Source organism: Mauremys mutica, chromosome 19, assembly GCF_020497125.1.
Source record: "Mauremys mutica isolate MM-2020 ecotype Southern chromosome 19, ASM2049712v1, whole genome shotgun sequence".
Lineage (NCBI taxonomy): Eukaryota > Metazoa > Chordata > Testudines > Geoemydidae > Mauremys > Mauremys mutica.
The window spans coordinates 25085423-25105656 of NC_059090.1; the positions used below are offsets into that span (position 1 = coordinate 25085423).

The 20234-nt window shown below is 53.0% G+C and overlaps 2 protein-coding genes across 9 annotated transcripts in view; both read left to right on the forward strand.

The window, feature by feature from the left end:
• SEZ6 (seizure related 6 homolog) overlaps positions 1-5309 on the forward strand; it is a 72095-nt gene extending 66786 nt beyond the window's left edge. For 4 of the 7 annotated variants that reach the window (XM_044994051.1, XM_044994049.1, XM_044994053.1 and 1 more), the window contains 3 exons: positions 35-152; positions 649-751; positions 1094-5309. In XM_044994051.1, the coding sequence (XP_044849986.1) occupies positions 35-152; positions 649-751; positions 1094-1126 (254 nt within the window). In that variant the 3' untranslated portion in view covers positions 1127-5309. The remainder of the gene's footprint in view (positions 1-34; positions 153-648; positions 752-1093) is intronic. The other 3 variants (XM_044994050.1, XM_044994056.1, XM_044994052.1) reach the window with 2 other exon arrangements.
• A 4668-nt stretch (positions 5310-9977) lies between these two features.
• PHF12 (PHD finger protein 12) overlaps positions 9978-20234 on the forward strand; it is a 44553-nt gene continuing 34296 nt past the window's right edge. The window contains exons 1-2 of one of the 2 annotated variants that reach the window (XM_044993841.1): positions 9978-10178; positions 10379-10560. In XM_044993841.1, the coding sequence (XP_044849776.1) occupies positions 10113-10178; positions 10379-10560 (248 nt within the window). In that variant the 5' untranslated portion in view covers positions 9978-10112. Of the gene's footprint in view, positions 10179-10378; positions 10561-10964; positions 10988-20234 lie in introns of those variants that run through there. The other variant, XM_044993842.1, reaches the window with a different exon arrangement.

A 20234-nucleotide genomic window follows, 5' to 3' on the forward strand; every position in this document is an offset into this window, starting at 1 on the left:
CCCTCCCCCCACACTTTCCCCGTCTCTCCCGCAGTCGCGAAGGTCTCGCCCTCGGGGAACCCGCAGGAGGGCCCCAACGTCGCCATCGCCATCTTCCTGCCAGTGCTGGTCGTGGCGCTGCTCATTGGAGGCATTTACCTCTACTTCTCCAAGTGAGTGCCATGGCGGGAGGGGGGAGTCTGCCCCCTGCCCGGCCTTGTCTGCCTCCTGCCAGCCCCGTCTGTCCCTTGCCTGGCCCAGTCTGCCCCCGTTCCTGTCTGTGCCTGGCCCCTCTGCCCTCCTGCCAGCCCCATCGGTCCCTTGCCTGGCCCAGTCTGCCCTGCATCCTACCCTGCCTTCCTCCTGCCAGCCCCGTCTGCCCTGGCCCCTCTGCCCCCCCTCGTCTGCCCCCATCACTGCCTGTCCCTGGCCCCTCTGCCTCTCGCCTGGCCCCGTCTGCCCCTGCCCAGCCCTGTCTGCCCCCCTGCCCAGTCCCCAGCCCTGTCTGCCCCTGGCCCCCAGCCCGGGCCCCGTGTTCTCATCTGCCCCTGCCTGGGCCCCATGTTCTCTTGTCTGCGCCCTGCCCAGCCCCCAGCCCCGTCTGTCAGTGCCAGCCCATCAGTGCTCTGCCAGCTGGGGTCACTGCCGGCTCGTCTCTGTCCCCTGCAGGCTCCAGGGGAAACCGTCCCTGCAGCTGCCCCTGTCTGGTTCTCACCCCTACGATCACATCACTGTGGAATCAGCCTTTGACAACACCGCCTACGAGACAGGAGTAAGTACTGAGCCCCGCTCAGTCGGGCCCCACCAGCCCTGGGGCCGCACAGGGGTCGGCAGCTTGGGAGTAAACCCAGGTGCTTGGGGCACTGCCAGGAGCTGGGGGCTGGCTCGGCCCTGTGCAAATGGGCAGCCCCATGTCCCTCACTGGGGACTGCCCCCAATGTGCGTGGAGCAGGAGAGGGGCGGCAATAGCCAATCAATCCCAGGAGGAGCCCCAAGGGTGGGGTGGAAAGGGGGAGGGAGAGGGGGGTCGCTGCCCCCCAGGAAGGGAACGCGTGAGGGGGTGGGGGGAACGAGCACACCCCGGCAGCGCTGGAATGTGTCCAACCCCCTGCAGTCTGTTTCCTTTCCAGGACACGAGGGAATATGAGGTTTCCATCTAGGCCGAGCTGAGCTGAGCCGGGAGGAGGGGCCCCCCCAGCAGCACTGTCCTCGGCCCCCCCGGACACCCCGCCGGCGTCTTGCGGGAAGGGACTGTAAATGTCCCCAAGAGACTCTGCCCAAGCGCTTTCCCGGAGGAGCCAGCGGCCCAGCTCCCGCCCCCAGCCTGGCCCCTTCCTGCCAGCGCTGCCCCGCCCTGCCCCTGCCCGGCAGGGTCTGTGCACAGAGAAACGGGGAGGCTCCAGGCTCCATGTGGGTGTGATGGGCTCTGGACTCTCTGTCACGTTGCATGGAGCCGTGCACAGGACCTGCCAGGCCAGGCCAGAGCCAGCCACACGGCCTCCTGCTCCCGCCCACGGTGGCCGGGATAACACTGCGCCTGGGGGCTGGGCTGGGCAGCCTCCCTCCCATCGCCAGCCTGGCCCAGCCCAGAGCAGGGGAAAGAGCCAAGGAGACACTTTATTCCCACGAGCCTGTTCAGCCCCTTGTGTCCAGGCGCTGAGCTGTAGCTCATGGGGTCTGAACCGGGCCCTGCGCACTCCAGGTGTGAGGAGCCCGCTGCCGAGTTGGCTCCAGGGCCTCAGCTTCGCTCTCAGCCGGGAGGGTTCTCGCCCTCATGCTTGTGGAAAATCTGACCCGAGTGTCAGCGCCGCCGCATCGCCTGCCTGAGTGTGCAGCCAGCCTGAGCCAGCCGCGTGCAGAGCTGTGCGCTGCCCCATGGACTCTGCCAATCTGCAGCCGTGGACTCCGCCGCGGCCCAGGACAGCCCAGCGTCAGTGTGGAATTGGACATTTTGCAGCCGCTGCCTCCTGCTCCTCAGACCGCTCCCTGGAGCCAGAGCCGAACCCTGCCTGCAGCCGGGATAACAGTGCAGCAGCCTGGCTCTGGGGAGCCAGGGAGATGAGCTGCTGAAGCCAAATGCAAGTTTGCCCTCCTCTGGCACATGCTGGATGGTGCAGGAGAAGGAGGCTCTGAGCCTGGCGCATGGGAGCAAAACACCCAGCCCTGGAACTACTCAGAGACACATTGTACTGCAATGAGTGTTTGCAGCTCCCCACCCTCCCTCTGTGTTTGTAGCAGGGGTAGCAGAATGCAGGGTATTTCGGTAGCTCGTGGTCGTAGGCTAGAGGAATGCTGGCATGGCACTGTGCCCCTGGGCACACGGAGCCCTGAATATCAAGCACTGTGTCTCGCTGTGTGAGACACCTAACTCACTCGCCAGTAACACAGCCCTGCCCCTGCTACCAGCCTCCGGGGCCAGTGTAAAAACCACATTAACATTAGAATTCTGTAAACGCAACCTGCCCACATTCCGTGGATTAAAAGCTGGTAGTAATAGGTCTGCGAATGTCATTGTAGGTGGGGAATCGTCATCAAACAGGTGTGTGTCCGGTGGAGGGGGGGGGGCGCAGCAGTTTGTGGCCCTGTGCTATTTAACATCGTCAGTGGAAAACACCAAATCATCACCGATCAAGTGTGCAGATGACACAGGCCTGGGGGTGCGGTACCCAGTGAAGAGGCCAGGTCACTGCTAACAGCAATGTGGATCGCTTGGTAAACTGTGTTTGAATACGGCTCAATGTCAACGTAGCGGAGCAGAGACTGCAGGCCCGGTTACAGGCTGGGGGACTTGTCATGCCAAGCAGTGACTGAAAAAAGCTTTTACCTCTGGGTGTGGCGCTGCTGGGATCCTGGGTCCAGTTCTGGGGTCCGCAAGTCAAGGATGGTGCTAAATTGGGGAGGGCTCAGAGAAGAGCCCCGAGAACGAGGGACGGGTTAGAACCTCCTAGTGAGAGACCCTAAGACTCAGACTCTAGCTCAGCAAAGAGAAGGTTCTGGGTGACCTGAGCCCAGCCTACCGGGATCTACGGGAAGAACAAACGTTTGATCGTGCGCTGGCTCTTCCATCTAGCGGAGAAGGGTCTAACCCGGCCAGCAGCTGGAAGCTGAAGCTGAGCAGTTCAGACTGGCACAAGTAATCGTTAGCAGTGGGAGGAATTACCCATTGGAGCAACTCACCCAGAGCTGGGGCGGATTCTCCATCACTGACCATTTTAAAATCCGGACGGGCTGTTTTTCTAACAGCTCTGCCCAAGGGATTACTGGGGCGGGTCTCAGGCCTGTGCTATCGGAGCTCAGACTGGGTGGTCACAAGGGACCCTAGTGGCCTTGGGATCTAGGAGAAAGCTCGTAGCGCAGGGCCCAGACTCTCCCGCACTCCCTTGCAAGGCTGCGTCTTGGCCGCGGGGTGCAGCAAGCTGCCATTGCGGTGGGGTTCGTGGGGGAACTGTACATGGCTTAGAGTGGGGGCTTCCCCAGCCCAGGGAGCAAGCCCTCCCCCGCCCCCCAGTTTAAAGGGGAGATCCTGAGCCAAGCAGCCTGGACAGAGATGGCTCCCAGCACAGGGCAGCGTGTGCAGATGCAGGCCGTGAGGAGGTGCTGGCCGTCCCCTGGGCACAGCGGCTGCAGTGTTCCTGCCATGCAGGTCAGAGACGAAGTGGTGGTAACATGAGCCTGGGCCAAGGACCTGGGGCAGGGGCAGCTCTAACATGCTCAGGCCTAGCTGCCCTGTGGTCTGGGGAGGGCATAAAGCCGCTAATGCTGCCCAGCAAGGGGGTGGCCCAGGCAGGCTTGTGTGGGCAAGCACAGGGCACGGTCTCTTGGCCTGGCACAGAGAGAGACAGGGGGTCTTGCACTCTGGGAGCCGCAGGACTACAATGCAACACCAGGCTCAGGGCCTGCAGAGGGGGCAGCAGTGACCTCACTGAGGGGAGCCCCCAGCTGCCCAGCAGGTGTGGGGCACTGGCGAAGCGTCTCCCCTCCTGGAGGAGGATGGGCCCAGGCTAAGTCCAAGCTTCCCCCAGGTTGTCAGTGGTGGGCAGCGTGTAAACCCTCCTGCCAACAGCCCCACCCTGAAGTGGCTCCTCCATGTGGCTGGGCTCCACCCTTGGCGCTGGTGTGCCAGCCCCCGGCAGCTCACACTGCTTCACCTGCGCACCCCAGGGCCTGCCCCCACCTAGAGAGGCTGGGGACAGTCACAGACGAGGGCAGGTCACACAGCTCCCCGGGCAGCCATCCTGCCTGGGCGGGAATCCTGCCCTGCGGGCTTCGGGGCACCTTGGTTAGCCCATGTGAGGGACCCCCCCCCAACTTGCCACTAAGCCCCCAGGATGGTGAACTCCAGCCCCACAGGTTGTCTGGTCACTCGCCCACTGCCTGGCTCTGGGCAGGGCTTCCTGGGGCATGGGAAGCAGTGAGGGCAGGCGAGTATCGAGCTCCCCAGAGCCAGCTCACGCCCCTGCCAGTTTGCCAGGCTCTCGCTGTGCGCACAACCAGCCCTGGGCTCCGCCAGCCACTGCCAGCATTTTTCCAGCCAAATGCCCGGCAGGAGGCAGATGAGGGTGTGGACACTGGCTCGGTTACGTGGCCCAAGGAGACCCTTGGTGAGTTGTGTGCGTGGGCTGGGGCAGGCGCTGGTGCGGCAGTGCAAACCCCGGATCCAGGCCCAGCCCCTGCAGGAGGCTGGGGCAGGGAGACATTTTCTCCCACCCAGGTGCACCTGCCCAGGGTCCACCTCCCATTACTGCTAGGCCCCTGCGCTCAAGATGCCATTCTCCTTGAGGTGGTGGCCACAAGCTGCAGCCAGCTCCAGCCTTCAGCCAGAATCCTCCTGGCCCCCTGGGTGTCTAGCCCACTCCCCTCTGCCTCACGGGCCCTTCTGAATGGCTGTCCCGCTGCTGCAGAGAGCCTAGCATGGCGCCAGGACAGGAGGGAGTGTTTGCCTGCAGCAGCTGCTTCCCAGAGAGCCCTGATGGGGTTTCGAGAGAGACGCCAGCCCAAGCGGCTCCCAGCCAGGGACCTTGCCTGCCAGCCCAGCCACAGGGCGTGCCATGCTGTTCTCCGTGCGAAGGGAGTGAGAAGCAGCAGGCTGGGCTGTGGAGACGGACAGGACGGGGCGTCCCACCAGCAAGGGGCACCAGTGCTGGAGGGATGGGGAGCCCCGCACGGTCTCCAAGCAGGGCAGTGAGGAAAGGGGGGCTTAGTGCTGCTGCCCCCCGACCCATCCGGAGCCCCTGGGCCTGGCGAGCCCCAGCCTGGGCAGGAAGCTTTTCACGTGTGAAATGTCATGTACAGTCCCAGCTTTCCGCCGCCCGGTCCGTTTTGGGGAGAAGAGCCAGGCTTTTCTTTCAGTTGTTTCCTTAATAAACTGGTGTTTTAGAAGAAGCTGCTCTGCGTGGTGGTGCCGTGTTCCTGGGGCCTGCAATCCCTGAGCACAGGAACCTCCTCACTCCTTCCTCCCCTGGAACGAGAGCGGCAGGCGGCCCGAATTCTCTGTGCTCTCCTCACCTGTCAGCGCTCCCCCATTCCTCCGGCAGCCAAAAGAACCACCTGTGTGTTGAGGGCCACCCCACTGAAACCGCCTGGGGCGATGGCTAAACCTCACTCCCTGCTGCAGACGGACTCAGGGTCCCAACACACCAACCACCCCAGGCTGGGGAAACTGGGCACTGTCCTGGATGGAGCGTGATGGTGCAGAGCCGAGCTCCGGGGGGAAGGGGATGGTAGGACACAGGAGAAGGGCAGCCCCCTGGGACCTTCCTGGACCCCCTTGGGTCCCTGGAGAACATGCACTGGACTCAGCTGGGAGCGCAGCTGCCTGCTCCTGCTATGGTCAGGGCCCCCGTGAGTGGGTCAGGCCCGTGCTCCATCTCTTCGCTGACGCCTAGTCAGCTGCCGGTGCCGGGGGAAGGCTGCCCTAGGGCCTCATTTTCAAAAACGTGAGTGGCTCAAGCCTCAGCTCCATCCACCCAGAGCCAGATTCCAGGCTCTGAACCACGTGCTAGCAGCCCTCTGGGAGCATGCAGATCCCAAAGGCCCGGGGAAGTGCGTGAGCGCTGGGGACCTGGGGACGGACAATCTTCCAGAGTGGATCAGGCGACTCCAAGCCTGTCTGCAGGAAACACTGCAGAGCATTCCTCGTCGAAAAGCCCTTCCACCGACATAAGAAGGCCCCTTGCAGCTCCCCCTCGTCCCCCAAATTAAACCACCCCCAAACACCCTCCCCCAAGCAGAGGTTTTTCTCCAAAAAGGCAAGCAAGCCAGAGACTCCATGGAGTCCAGGGGGTCAGTTCTATGGGCTGGGGCTTGTATCGCGCGCTGGGCTGCAGGAGAAAGGCCAAAGACAGCTAGCTATGGCCAGGCCCCTGAATCGGGCATGGCCTGCTCAGCACCTGGACGAGCCCAGCTGGGATGGCCAGGGGGCGGGGGGTGCTTACTGGGTTCCCACTGCTCCAGCACCAAGTGGCTGTCTTGCAGCCCGAGGCAGTGGGAAGCTGAGCCGAAGCTGCCAGGAGAAGCCAAGCTGATGTGCAGGATGGAGGGGGGGGGGCTGTTTGAGACCACACCCTCCTCTTGGCCACTTGCTCCACTACACCGCTGCCCCCATCCAGCTGCCAGGTAGGGAACACTGCTGCACCCCCATGTCACACCAGCCTGTGATTTGCCCACCTTCATCCTCCACCCCCCCTGCACTTGGCCCAGAGTCTCCCACAGGACTCGCCTGAGATTGCTCCAGGGTCCACCTGGCTCCTGAGCAGTCTTGCTGCTTGAGCGACTGCTCGCTGAGCACCTACCCTGCCTGGCCTTGGCAAGGGTGCCACTCCTGCTGCTGCCCATCAGTGTCAGAGAGAGCTGAGCGGCCCATGGGCGTTGACTCCCCGTGGCCTCCACGCACAGGTCGCTGAATTGCCTCACTGCTGCCTGCCAGGGGGTTACTGGGGAGCATCAAGAGCCCAGACCCTCGGGTCGTCCTCCCGGTCCCCAGAGCTTTGCTGAGGTGGGGGAGCTGCTTCACTTGATTTCTCATGCCTGGAGAACTGAAACTGCAAGCTCAGGAAGAAAAGCAGGTGCAAGCATTCCTGGATCCTCCCTGGCACCATCCCAGCAGCCAGCAGCCAGGCTGTTTGAGTTCGAACAATAACCTGGGGAGGGGTGGAGCCTTCACTGGCCCAGGGTTAAGCACAGGCTCGGGAAGGGCAGCCCTTGCACACCTCTCACCCCTAGCTGGAGCCACCAGTGCTCAGAGTGGGATGCAGTTGGTATTGGTGCAGCCCAGGCCAGCACCACACAGGGAGATGGGGAAATCACACCCCGCAGCAGGCCCAGACACACGCATGTACCAGGAAACCTGTTGCACGGCCACACAGCTGGGCTGTCGGCCACCCACAGCCACATTTCCTGCTCACGGCAGCTCCACGGTTGCATTTCTTCTGGCATAGGCAGAAAGGTGATGAACCCAGCACAGGGGAAGCCCCAGCGGTGACAGCCCTGCATGCCGCAGCAGGAAGTGGAAAGGAGCGAGATGCTGCTTAAACCTACGGCTCCTGGTGCTTGGCATGCTGGGAAGTTAAATGGGCTTGTGAGACAATATTGCATTGTCTAGTCTGCCTGCTGGAGTGTGACGGTGGCTTGGTAACCCTGACGCCCCAGCACTCAGTCCAAGTGACAGCACGAGGGAAATCGGAGGCCACGAAGCAAAGCATTCTGAGGCCTTTTTGGCCCATAAGCATTTTAATCTGGGGAACCTTCAGAGCAGTGACATCCGTAGCGCTTAGCACAGAAATCACGTTGCACAAATGCTGCTAGCGGCACCTGGCTCCAAAAAGGCAGCAAGTCCCCAACATGTGGTGTGGGGCGCAGCTACAACTGCGTGGCGGCTGCAAGCAACACAACCTGAAGCTACTGCTGCTGCTACTGATAGTCAGCGGAAGCCACTTCCTCCTGCAGGCACGCAAGGACTGGGAGCCAGGCAGGGCTCAGAGCAGCAGGCAGAGGGCTCCCTCGCTGGCCCAGGACTGCCACAGAAAGTCATCAGAGTCGACAGTGGAGGAAAGGAGGCAGCAAGGCCAGGGACCCATTTCCCCAGCGGCTCCCCTGGAGGTGACATTCCATGCCAGGCGCAGTGAGCTCACCGCATGTGGCTGTGGGTAGGCGAACAATGAAACCAGGACAAAGCCAAGGGAGAGGGATTACACACACACCCTGGGCCGCGCAGCTCAGCCATGCTTTAGCCACAGCTGTCTGTTGGTGGGAAGGAGGAAGTCTGAACCCACATTCAAAAGGAATAAGGCAAATGGCCGGGCTGTAGTCCAGCTGGCTGTGGCTGGCCCAGCCCAGGCGTACATAGCGGTGCCATGGCTGATGTCACTGCCAGGACGTGAGCCTGCCAGAAATGACATTCTGCTCCCACACGTCACATGGAGGCGCGCCCCCAGAAGCAGCTCGTTCCTGGCTAACCCTTTGGGTACTGGCCGCTGCTGCTGGTGTCAGTCCCCGGGAAGGGCAAGCAGCCTCCTAAGAGCTGCACCTTGCAGAGGGGCCGAAGACCGGGCCTTTCAGAGCTAGTGCAGCCGTCCAAATCCAGCCCAGGTCCAGAGTGACTAGATGTCGTGCCAGTCGTTATGGGTGAGCTGGGGGGTCTCAGTCCCATTCAGCCTCCCCTCCCAACCCCCAGTTAGCACTCTTGATGGCAGGCTCCAAGAGGCCAAGGACTGACCGGGCACGGCAACTCACCTGCCCTCCCTGCTACAGACGGGCTCTCAAGCACAGGGCAAGGGTGCTCATGACACAAGCCTGCTGCCCACACTGTCGCGGTTCTGGGATAAACTGACGGTCTCAGACCCTCCCCCGGCATGTTTCTATTCCACCTTGAACCCCCTCCCTTGGACACCAGCCCATCGACACTGGTCAGCTTTGGGGTACCCCAGGCCAGCGCCTGACGAGCGCGAGGGGCAGTGAATACAGACGGGAGCGGTCCCTACTTGCACCATGCTCCCAGTGCTGCCAGGCTGGCAAAGCCAAGGGCACTCCGGCCCCTGGGCACTGCTGCCAGCTGCCCAGGCCGTGGTTTGCAGGCATGGGCCCTGCAGGGCGAAGGATGGGACCAGGCACCCCCACGAGAGCGAGGACAGGGGCAAGGTGGGCACATGCCAGGGCCATGAGACAGCAGGGAGGCAGGAGCACAGCTTTGTGCTTCACCTGTGGCTCCGCCCTGGCAGCTGCCTAGGCCCCTCTTTGTACAGCGCCGAGCACAGCGCCCCATCCCCGCCGCCTGCGGAGCGCGCCGCCTGTCGGCACACCCGACCCACTGCCGCTGCGCCCAGCTTGCCCACAAAGGGAGGATTTACGCATGCGCGTGGAAAGCATGGGTAGTCTGAACTGCGCTTGCGCGGGGACAGAGCGGGGCGGGGAGGGGTTCCTGGCCGGGGCGGTCAGACTGAGTCTGCGCCAGGACTGGCTGGAGGGGGTTTGGTGTGCGCCTGCGCAGGAATGGCGCCTAAGCGGATGGGGGCGCTTATGCCACCTGGGATGCGCCTGCGTGGTAGTGTCCGGGGCCAAGCTCGGCTGCGCCTGCGCGTGGGGTGGCGAGGTTCCGGAGCCCGACCCGGGCGAGCTGCGCCTGCGCGCGGGTGTCCTGGCCCGGGCGGGCTGCGCCTGCGCGGCGGGGGTGTCCGGGCCCGGGCGGGCTGCGCCTGCGCGGGGTGCGCGGTGGCGGGGCCCTAAGCAGCCAGCGGCGCCTCCTGTGTGTCTGAGGCGGAGGGAGCGGAGCCCAGCCGAGCCCGGAGCCCCTGCGCAGGTCCGGCCCGACCCCCGCCCGTCCCTTCCCCGGCATGGCACTGGGCGCGGGGCCCCCCGCAGCCTCCCCCGGGCCCGGCAGGAGGGGGACGGGGAAGCAGCAGCGGCCCGTGGGATAGGCCGAGCGCCGCCGCCTCCTCCTCCCGCGGGCGAGGGGCCCCCGCCCGCCCGCACCGAGCCGCCCCCCCCCCCCCGGGACTGGCCTGAGGCCCCGCCTGGCCGGGGCAGCCGCCTTGGGCTCGCCCGCCCCCCGCCCAGGAGCGCGCCAGGAGCCGCCGCGGCCCCCGCCCAGGGGCCGGGGCCCCCGGGGCCGGGCCCCCCGCCGCGCCCGGGCTGGATGAATGTGGGGCAAGATGGAGACCAAGACGATCGTGTACGACCTGGACACCTCCGGGGGGCTGATGGAGGTGAGCAGCCGCCGGGCCGGGGAAATGGCGGGGAGCCGGGGGCCGGGCCCCCCTCGGGGCCGGGCTGCCGGGAGCCCCCGCTGCCCGTACAAGGAAGCGCGGAGGGACGGAGCCGCGGGGGCTCGGGCGGGGTGGGGGCGCCTCCCCGGGCCGGCGGGGCTCGGCCCAGCCCCTCACCGCCCCTCTGTTTGTGTGTGCAGCAAATCCAAGCCCTGCTGGCGCCCCCGAAGAGCGAGGACGGCGAGAAGAGGAGCCGCAGGCCCGAGAAGGAGGCCCGGCGGAGTGGCAGGGCCACCAACCATGATAGCTGCGATAGCTGCAAGGAAGGCGGGGATCTGCTGTGCTGCGATCACTGCCCGGCCGCTTTCCACCTCCAGTGCTGGTAAGGCCCGGAGTGCTGCCCGTTAGCTCGGCGCCTTGTGTGCGCCAGCAAACCCCCGCTCGGGCTCTCCCGGGGCAGCCGAGCCGAAAAGCCCCCGAGCCCGCTTTCCACGGGGCTCAGCGGCTCGCGCTGGTGCCTGGGCGGGTGGGAGGCTCCGCTTTTCTTTTTGTGTGAAGCGCTGAGCTGCGGAGCCGAGCGGCGGCCGAGGAGAGGCGAGAGGAGGAGCTGCGCTGTTCGCCTGCGATTCGCATTGCCTTTATTGCGTGCCCCCGGGGGGGGGGTTCAGCCTTGAAGTTTCTTTTCTTCCCGCTCCATCTTCGGGGCTGCCTTGCTTGGGGATCCCTTTGGGGCTGCGATGGGTGGCGTCTCTTGGACTGGCCTGACGTTGCTGAGCGCCTCAGCGGTGCTGCTGCTGGGAATAATGGAGGTTGCTGTCTCTGGCTCTTTCCCTGCCTCACTGTTTACAATATGGCGACCTTCCTTTAAATTATATTTTTATTCTCAGCGCCATTTTGGCTGCATATAGCGCTTCCAGGCCCTGGCACCGTTACTGTAGTATTTTGAATACAGAAGTATCTTCCCTGCGTTGATCCAGAACTGTGAACTTGAAAATTGACCCCTCCTTATTCCCTTTTCCTTCCTCCTGTCCTTTAGACCTGCCTGTTCCATCTTGTAGGAGTGACCTATACGAATTCAGGGACAGCTTGCCTGTAGGCTTGTGCTTTCGTTGCTAATCCTCGGTGGTGGTTTGGAAATGTGTGCTTTAGAGCATAGTGCCTGCTGTGAGAGGGGGACCCGACCTTCCCTGCATTACCTGGAAGCCTCCCAAGCTAGTAACAAAAAGCAAGCTAGCAAAGTCAGGAGATGTCTGAACTTCAGTTTCTGCCCTGAGAAGTTATTTTTGCTTCTGTGTAAGGAGCCCAGGTGCATCGAAAGCGAATTTGCGTACATCTGTTCAGCAATTCAGGCTCGTGAAATTCAGACAGCCAAAGTGACTAATGGGATGGGGGAGGGAGCAGGGCAAGTCAGAGCAGTGAAGTTCTGGCAAATCGGTTTTCTTCCTTGGAGAGAGATTTTTAACCACATTCCTTATTGTCTTTCATGCCTCGGATATTTGTTTGACTCGGCTACAGTTGTCTCCTTGTGACTTTAGCTGAATGGTTGTACTTTTTTATATGCTAATTGCAGGTCTTAGGGTCCTTATTACAGTGATTACTGATACCGGGGAAATTTACCGTCTGGTCAGAATTCTGTAGGGAGTGTCCTGTTACCATTCTATAGACCTGTCTACCCAAGACGGGAAGCTCCATTTTTATAATCCATGATACCATAATTTCTATCTGGAGAAGTTCCCCTGGTAGTTTTATTATATAGAGCACTTAAAATCTGCTGGAGGAGAACGTTTGTTTGTTTTTTGGTTTAATCTGTTTAGTAATTAGACAAGGTGGGTGAGGTAATCTTTTATTGGGCCAGCTTCACTTGGTGAAAGAGACAAACTTGGGTGCTTACACAGAAGCTCTCCTTCAGATAGCTGTCCTTTTAGGACAGGATTGTTTCATAATGTAGGGCTCAGTAGTTCAACACAAACAAGTTAATGTTGTATGTTAGGATGTTGATATAAACTGAACCTGGTAAAGTCAAATGAAGTGCCTAAAATGTTAAGCCTCCATACAGTTTTGAGTCTCATTTGTTGAAGCAGGATAGTTGCTAGAAACCGTGAGAATTTTGGGGAGGGAAATGGTCCACATGCAGTTTCTCACTTACTTAAAACCTGGTTTCTCAATCATAAGTCAGTATCCACTTTATAGTCATGGAGATATTAGCTATGCATATACTTCATGATTTAATTTGGCAAAAGTTTCTGGTTTTTTAATCTGCATGGGGAAACCAAGGTAACTTTTTATTCAATTTAGAGACTTTTGTAAAGTGACCTTTTTCCTACAATTGACAGAACTAAATTACACCCAACTCATTAGCTACTATTTTCATGATACGAATACAGGGCCCTATCCTGCAAGCCCTTTCTCACTTAAGTAGTCATGTTGACTTCAATGAGACTTCTCTCCAGGGTAAGGGGTTTGTAAGGTTAACCCCACAATTTATGCAGCTACAGTATTCAAATAATTTTCGGCTTAAATTTGCTTTAACAGGCTTTTTCTTCATCAGAAATAAAGGATGGGCTGCTTTCTGTTTTCCTGTTCTCATTTCCAAAGCCTTGCATACCACTTTGTAAAGGCATGCAAATGAGACAAGTTGCCTCAAAGGGACACTTGGGTTTTGTCTTTACCTCATACATCTTGCTTAAAGTCAGCTTCCATTCCATTGGGCATGAATGCAGTACATGCATTTATTTCCCTGTTATTCTGCAGTGTTTCAATAATGCTTGCTTTAAGTACATTTATACAGTGAATATAAACTTAAATATATCAATCTATGGCCAACTTCTGAATTCTGCTGTTTGAGGCATCTTCCAGGCATTTCCTTCAATACTGTTTTCACTGTTCTAAAAGTTTCTTTTGTGACAATGAGGAAGACAATGCGACAATACCTAGTTTTTATTTAGAGCGCTTCAACAGTACACCCTGAAGCACTTCAGTACCAGCTGTAAAGGATAAGGTGTGGAAGTGACTTGCCCACCAGAGAAGTGGCATAGCCAAGAATTGAACCTGTCTCCCTAATCCCAGTCCAGTGCGCTATCCACTAGGTGACACTGCCTCCCCTATATACAATACATGTAACTTGCTTGCTACATTATTGTACCTTGATTAGGTAAATACGTGTATATCTCCAAAGCAACAATTTGTATGTTTTAACTTAAAAAGGAAACAAACAAATATTATGCCATGTGGTTCTCTGCTTCCATAGTCCATGTTAGTCTGGGGTTGAGGTCTTACCCATATTTATTGAAATTCATTCTGTAATCTGTTGTGTGCACTTCGAAGATATGTTCCAGAAAGCAAGTCTTGAAATATAATCCAGGCAGGTATTGTCGTTCCATTTTTGGTTTGGTTTAGTGTCTGGGTGTTCACGGGAGTACTCCAGGAGAGAAGACCAGATCTTCTTAAAGTCCTTTGTTTTGTTCTTAAGCATATCTTGACTTCTAGACTAAAGTATTTCCACACATTTGGAAGCCAGCTGAAAAAAGATGATAGCTTTGAATATTTCCAGGTCTAATTACGGTATATTTACCTGCCAAAAAGAGCAGTTTTACCAAGTTTTTTGTAGTTACGAGTGGGTTGTCAGCCCCAGAATGACTTCATGTGGATGGAACCAGATTTCTGATTCATCTATTATGAACTTGACCACTCTTGTAATCTTGTCCAAGAAAGATTATAGTTTGGGGAAAAACCAAATAAAATCTGCATTTTCTTTGCTTACATCAGATTTCATCAGCGTTGGTGCAAATAATTTGGATGGGGTAATAATTACAGAAAATTTTGTAGTGCCCTTTTCGCTAGATTATCTATGATGCTGCATCTGCTATATTCAAATATGTTGACTTCTTCAGATTTAAATTTTGCATAGAATGTTTTTTTCCACTTATCAGCTTTTTCCAAGGAAGTTTTATTGGTTTTTAGATTTAAAACTCTGGTTTTGGTTATGAAGCTTGCGTATTAATTTGTCACTCACTAATGTGATTACTATGAGTGCAAGTTATTGAACAGTTCTAGAAATAATGCAGTAGAGTCTTTAATTTTATCTCACAATTCGATTCCAAGGGGGCTTTTGAGCTGGGATAAACTATTAAAAAATGATCCAAAGGCAGTTTTCTTGTTTAGTAACGTTCTGTACTTTTCTCTTACCCCCTTGTTTTAGATGTGTGTAGCTATTATAGCTTTTTCTTTGTCTCCTCTCTCCTGCCCTCAGTAAACTGATGATCCTGTGCTTGAGATCAGTCCACAAAAATTCCATATGGCTTTTCTGAAGGATTAAGCAGAAAGTGATAGAGAGGAAAAGCGCAGGTTTAAAATAGATAACTAGTAAAAATGGCAATAGAAGTTACAAAACAAAGCAGGCGAACTGACTTTTTAAAGCAGTGCTGTTAATTTTTCCTAGTGTGAAAGGTGCTCTCAAATCACTGAACCATAGCATTCCGTTATATTCTCATTTACAATTGCCTGTTTGTCTGGCTCCTGAGTACAAGGGTGTTAGTATACTGAAGCAACTTAAATTGTCTGAAATTAATCAACTTCCTTTTGAAGTGAATATGGCTCTTTAGGTGACAAAACTGACATACTAAAATTGTGAATCTCTTGTGCCATCTCCCAAGATTTCCCTTAATCGTTGACTCTTGTTCTGAACCAGATGAATTTTGTGGCTGTCACGGGGTAAGAGCACTGCATTGAGCACTGTCTTGCTAGTTCCATCAAACATTTTTGCAACACTTGCCTCTCCATGTTTACATTTGGAGTGTTTGGCTGTGTTTCCCCTTTCTGATTTGGCAGTCCTCAGGCATGCTGCTGTTGAAGAATTGGAGTTACAGAGCTTGCTAAGAGAGGCAGATGAAGCTAAACTAGCCTAGTTTTGCATATTTTATTTTCTGAGTCACATCAGTTGACAATTTTCCATTCTACATGTGAAATCTTTATGTTCAATTGCTACAACATGAATAACTTTCTGTACCTTATTCAGATTTAGAATTATCTTGGCCTATTGCAGCTAGCATTCAATTTAATCATTTAGGAGTTAATTTTGACTTCTCACTTTTGTGTCCGATTCCTCCCCTTCTTCTTTTGACTGAAAAAAAATCTTTGAGGCATCTAGATTCTGAGCTGCTGCCTTAATTTCAGTGATGTGGTCTTTTAATGGCCACAAAAAATAGGTGCTCTGGACATCCTGCCTTAAGATAACTAACTCTCAGCTAGGTAACAGTGAATTGGACAAAGTTTAAATTCATTCATTTACGTAGTGTTGAAGTGTAACGTCATACTGAAATTACTAATAACTTTTAAAAGGCTTGCACATTGTCTCTTTGTAGGTTTAAATGAACTTAGTAGGCATTCAAACTTAAATGTTATCAAAACTAGATCCTCCTGTTATGTGAACAGTATACTGGCAAAATCCATCCTTTAAAAGGTCCTTGAAGTAAGCCTGGAATACAGAGACTTGGACTTAATTTAAGCTTCTTTTTGAACTCATAACTGTTAGAAGAGACCATAATATTTTAAAGTTATGTAAGAAAACAACTCATGCTATTAACACCTGTTTATCTTTATGTTAATAACTAAATATTTTAAATGAATTCACTGCTTGCCAAATTCTTATGCTTTAATTGCATTTGGTATTTAGGTGGTTTCAGAAGCAATGTGGAATCTGAGATATTAAAGTTAATGAAAGAAGCAATTGCACTGGTTTAGTTAGTTTAAAAAAAAAAGTCATTCTTTATGTGCCTTTAGACACAGTAACATAATCAGCCATAGCAGCTCTGTTAAGCTCTCTTGTTCAACTTCAGCTTTGCTTTTTTAGTTTACACTAAGGCTCTGAAATGTAAAGCCATAAAAGTTCAACTGTAGGAATAGTAATGTGCGCAGAACTTAGAGTTTTCTGTAGTTTGGTTTGTCACAACTTAATAAACTGAATTTTTTTAATGCGTAGTTCAGGACCCTTAAGGTATCATTCTCTTCAGTATGTGGGTGCGTGCTATTGTAAAATCTTCTTATGGTTGATTAACATGTACACAGTGAAGTGTGCCTGATGACTAAACCATTGATTGCTGCTACTCTCAGAATTGGACCACAGTAATCGGGTTTCTCAGTCATCAGTGGGACTCTATCAAAATCAAAAGATGTGCTATAATAACTGAACTTAAACATGATTCCTTCACCCTCCTCTGTATCAAATAGACTAAACTTAATAGAAATGGTATTGAAATTACAAGTAAAGTTGTTTGAAAGGTAGAGGATAAAATCACTGATAAAAACTAAAAAAGGCCTGTTACCCTGCCTAGGGAAAAAATATGCTTTTCTGTTGAACTTAAGTCTTAAACATTTTGAAAATTGTGATAATCAGTTTTTACTGCTGCAGTGAAATCCATGTTTTAAAGATGCTGCATCTTGCTGAACTATTTGGTTTAGTGAAGTGTTTTTTAAGTAACTCTGACTTAGTTTGAATCCATTGTTCTGCTCAGTAGTAACCCATTATGGTTTTACTTTCTAGCTGCCGTCTTCCAGCATGTTATTGCATCGGTAGGTGTGGCTCATGGGAGTGTTTCAGAATGTGGAAACATCCTCCCAAAGGATTTCTAGTACCTAGAGGCACTTGCTTTAGCAAAGAGATTTTAATTGGATTTGATTTCTGATGGGTACTGTTCATTGGTTAATGACTGCTATGCAGATCTTAAATATTACCTGTAAAAGTTCTTTGACCTTAATTTTTGTTACCTCGTGTTCTATCTATCTGCTAGACTGCATACCTAGGCTCAACACTGCTGAAAAAAATCTACAATGTACAGTCACCACCTGCAACTTTTTTCTATGGCTTGTTTTACATCCCACTCTGTTCCTCCCCTCTGCCCCTTCCCCCCCATGCCCCCACAAAAAGGAGGGAGGACAACTGGTTAAGGCCCTATACAAATTCACGGAGGCCACAGAAATCATGAAAATGCCCCCAAATTATGCTCTTTTAAATTTTTTTTAAAAATGGAAAATGTCTACAATGAAGTCTTTAATATTCTCTCCCCTCCCCCCAAAAATCAAGGACAGAGTTAATTGTCCTACCACTTGTAAAATTAATGCTAGCCTATAAATTGTCTAAATTAAGTTGTAAAATTAATTGCATGCAAACCGTGTTAAATCCGATACTTTACACTCATGATTTTTTAAAAAATAAAACCCATCTTTTATACAGGGCCTTAGTTATAAAATAAAGGTGTGTGTTCCTCTGTTTGGTACTGATTAGTGAGGGAGAAAATAGGGAAAACAGCATTCTTTCTTTAGAGGTGGGATAATCAGAAGTTTTAATGCTAGGTGCTTTTAACAAAAGATTCATGGTGCTATTACTGTTACAGTGTGTACTGGGGAGCATCTCAGTTTGGGGAACCTGACAGGGATGTGACTGAGCCTGTTACACCAGTATGTGCCTCAGGCCTCTATAAGTGAATTGTAATTCAGAAACTGGTTGTGGTGACTAGAGCAGAACTCCTTTTGAACTAGTCCCTCTGAGATTCTTGTCTGTTGTCACTCTGCCTGATATAAGGCTGGTGAATTATAACTTAAAACTCCATTGAAACTTTTGATCTACTCTTTCGCAAGAAGATATAACTGGATTCAAAAAAGAATTTGATAAGTTCGTGGCGGCTAGGTGCATCAATGGCTATTAGCCAAGATGGTCAGGGAGACCACCACATTCTGTGGGTGTCCATAAGCCCCTGACTGCCAGATGCTGGGACTGAACAACAGGATGGATCATTTGATTCCCCTGTTCTGTTCATTCCCTTTGAAGCATCTAGCATTGGCCACTGGCAGAAGACAAGGAAACTGGGCTAGTTGGATCATTGGTCTGACCTAGTATGGCCGTTCTTATGTTCCTATCTGTGTGTTATGCCGTACACCTCATTTGCGGGGTGCCAAGCATGTGTGTAAATTACAAGAAAAGCATATTGCCAGCCTTCAGTTGTAAGACACATTCAACACAGGTATTGACATAATAAAGGCAGCAGCATTGGTGTTGCTGCGCTTCAAGACACCCTGTAAGCACACATGCATCTTGGAGTTCCTTTGTTTCTAGACTGAGTCAGTATGTGATGCTTTCTTGACTTTTCCGGTTCTAGGAAACCTGTTCCTTAATCATTAAGTCAATAATGACTAGCAAAAGCCTACTGTGAAGAAAGTAGGCAGTAATTTCCAGAGTAGGAAGGAAAGTGTACCTTTTGAAACAGAGTCTTCAGTGCATTAGAATGTGAGGGAAACCTTGTGGTAGCAAGGGATCATAAGAACAACCATACTGGGTCAGACCAATGGTCCATCTAGCCTAGAATCCTTCTTCTGACAGTGGCCAATGCCAGATGCTTCAAAAGAAATGAGCAGAACAGGGCAATTATCAAATGATCCATCCCCTGTTGCCTAGTCCCAGCATCTGGCAGTCAGAGGCTTTACACAATAATACAATAGAAATCTGTGCAAGATCTAGCAGTTTAAAAGACCATCCAGGAAGCAAGTTTAGGCATGTGAAAACATTAAAGTAATTTAGAATATAATGTGGCTTTGTTCTGGGGATGAAATTCTTGATCCGGCCTACGTTTACACTTACGGGCACTACCACTGTAGTGTAGACACTGCAGCTATGGAAGAGATTTTTCCATTGCTGTAGTAAATCTACCCCCTTGAGAGGCAGTAACTAGTTCGACAGAAGAATTCTTCCATCAGCATAGCAGTGTCAACACCAGGGCTTAGACTGGCTTAACTACGTCTTGGGGATATGAAGTTTTCACAGCCCTGAGTCACGTATCTAAGTTTTACTTGTAGATCAGGGCCCAGAATAAAAGTGTAAGTAAGCGTCTTGCCACAGTGAGTTATTGGCTAAACTGTATGTGACTGAACTATGACTCTGGAGTGCTTGGCACAGTCAACCTATCAAAGAGCTTCTTGTGTTCTTCCCCAACCAGTAGTTCTCACCATGGCTTTTGCCCAACTTCCCTTGTAGACGGCTGTGTGATGCCGAGGGGCTGTAGAAATAAACACCGCTTAGAGAGAGAAATACCTTGCGTGTCACCATGGATCATAATCTTGTCAGCACACTTGAATGCAGTTATAGCCGTGCAGGTTTGTGTCTTTGCTGTGTATAACTAGTTATGGTGGGTTTTTTCCACCCTTAGCATACTTTTTACAAATTGCATTTCCTGAGAGGTGTTCAGTGTATCATCTCAAGAGTATAAAAGGCAAATATTGTAACAGCAAGCTGGGAGGAAATCTAGTGACTGAATCTGACTTGAGCCTTTTCCACTGATGTCTGCTGTGAATGAGTCACTTTTTGAAATAAACTAGAACGAGCTAGAGATTGCTCTCTGGGGGGTTTGAATTTATCAGTGGCCTGAGGACACAACAGGCCAAAAAAACCTTCCCTGAGCAAGTAGCCCTAATCATTATAAAATATGTGCCTATACAGGCTATGACTTTCTGCTGTGGTGGGTTTGTTGTTGGGTTTTTGGGGGGGGGGGGCAGGGGCGGGAGAGATACTGTGTTAACTATCCCTAGGATCTCCTTCCACCAGGAATAGAAACAGGAGCAGGGTGTGAAGAAGAGTGGTGGGGATGGAGATTATTGTGCCTGTGTTTCTGTCATTTTGTTCTTTTTAAAAAAAAAAAAAAAAATCTGGAAACTGCTGGGTGGATTTTCAGTTTTGCTTTTTTAAATCTGCTTGGTTTTTTTTAAACTAGTACTTCTACCTGGAAAATTTCTGTGGCCAGCTGAAGGTCTGAAAGAACAAAAGAATGGCTATACTGAGTCAGACCAAAGGTCCATCTAGCCCAGTATCCTGTCTTCCAACAGTGGCCAATGCCAGGTGCCCCAGAGGGAATGAACAGAACAGGTAATCAAGTGATCCATTCCCCGTCGCCCATTCCCAGCTTCTGGCAGACAGAGGCTAGGGACACCATCCCTATCCTGGCTAATAGCCATTGATGGACCTGTCCTCCATGAACTGATCTAGTTCTTTTTTGAACCCTCTTATAGTCTTGA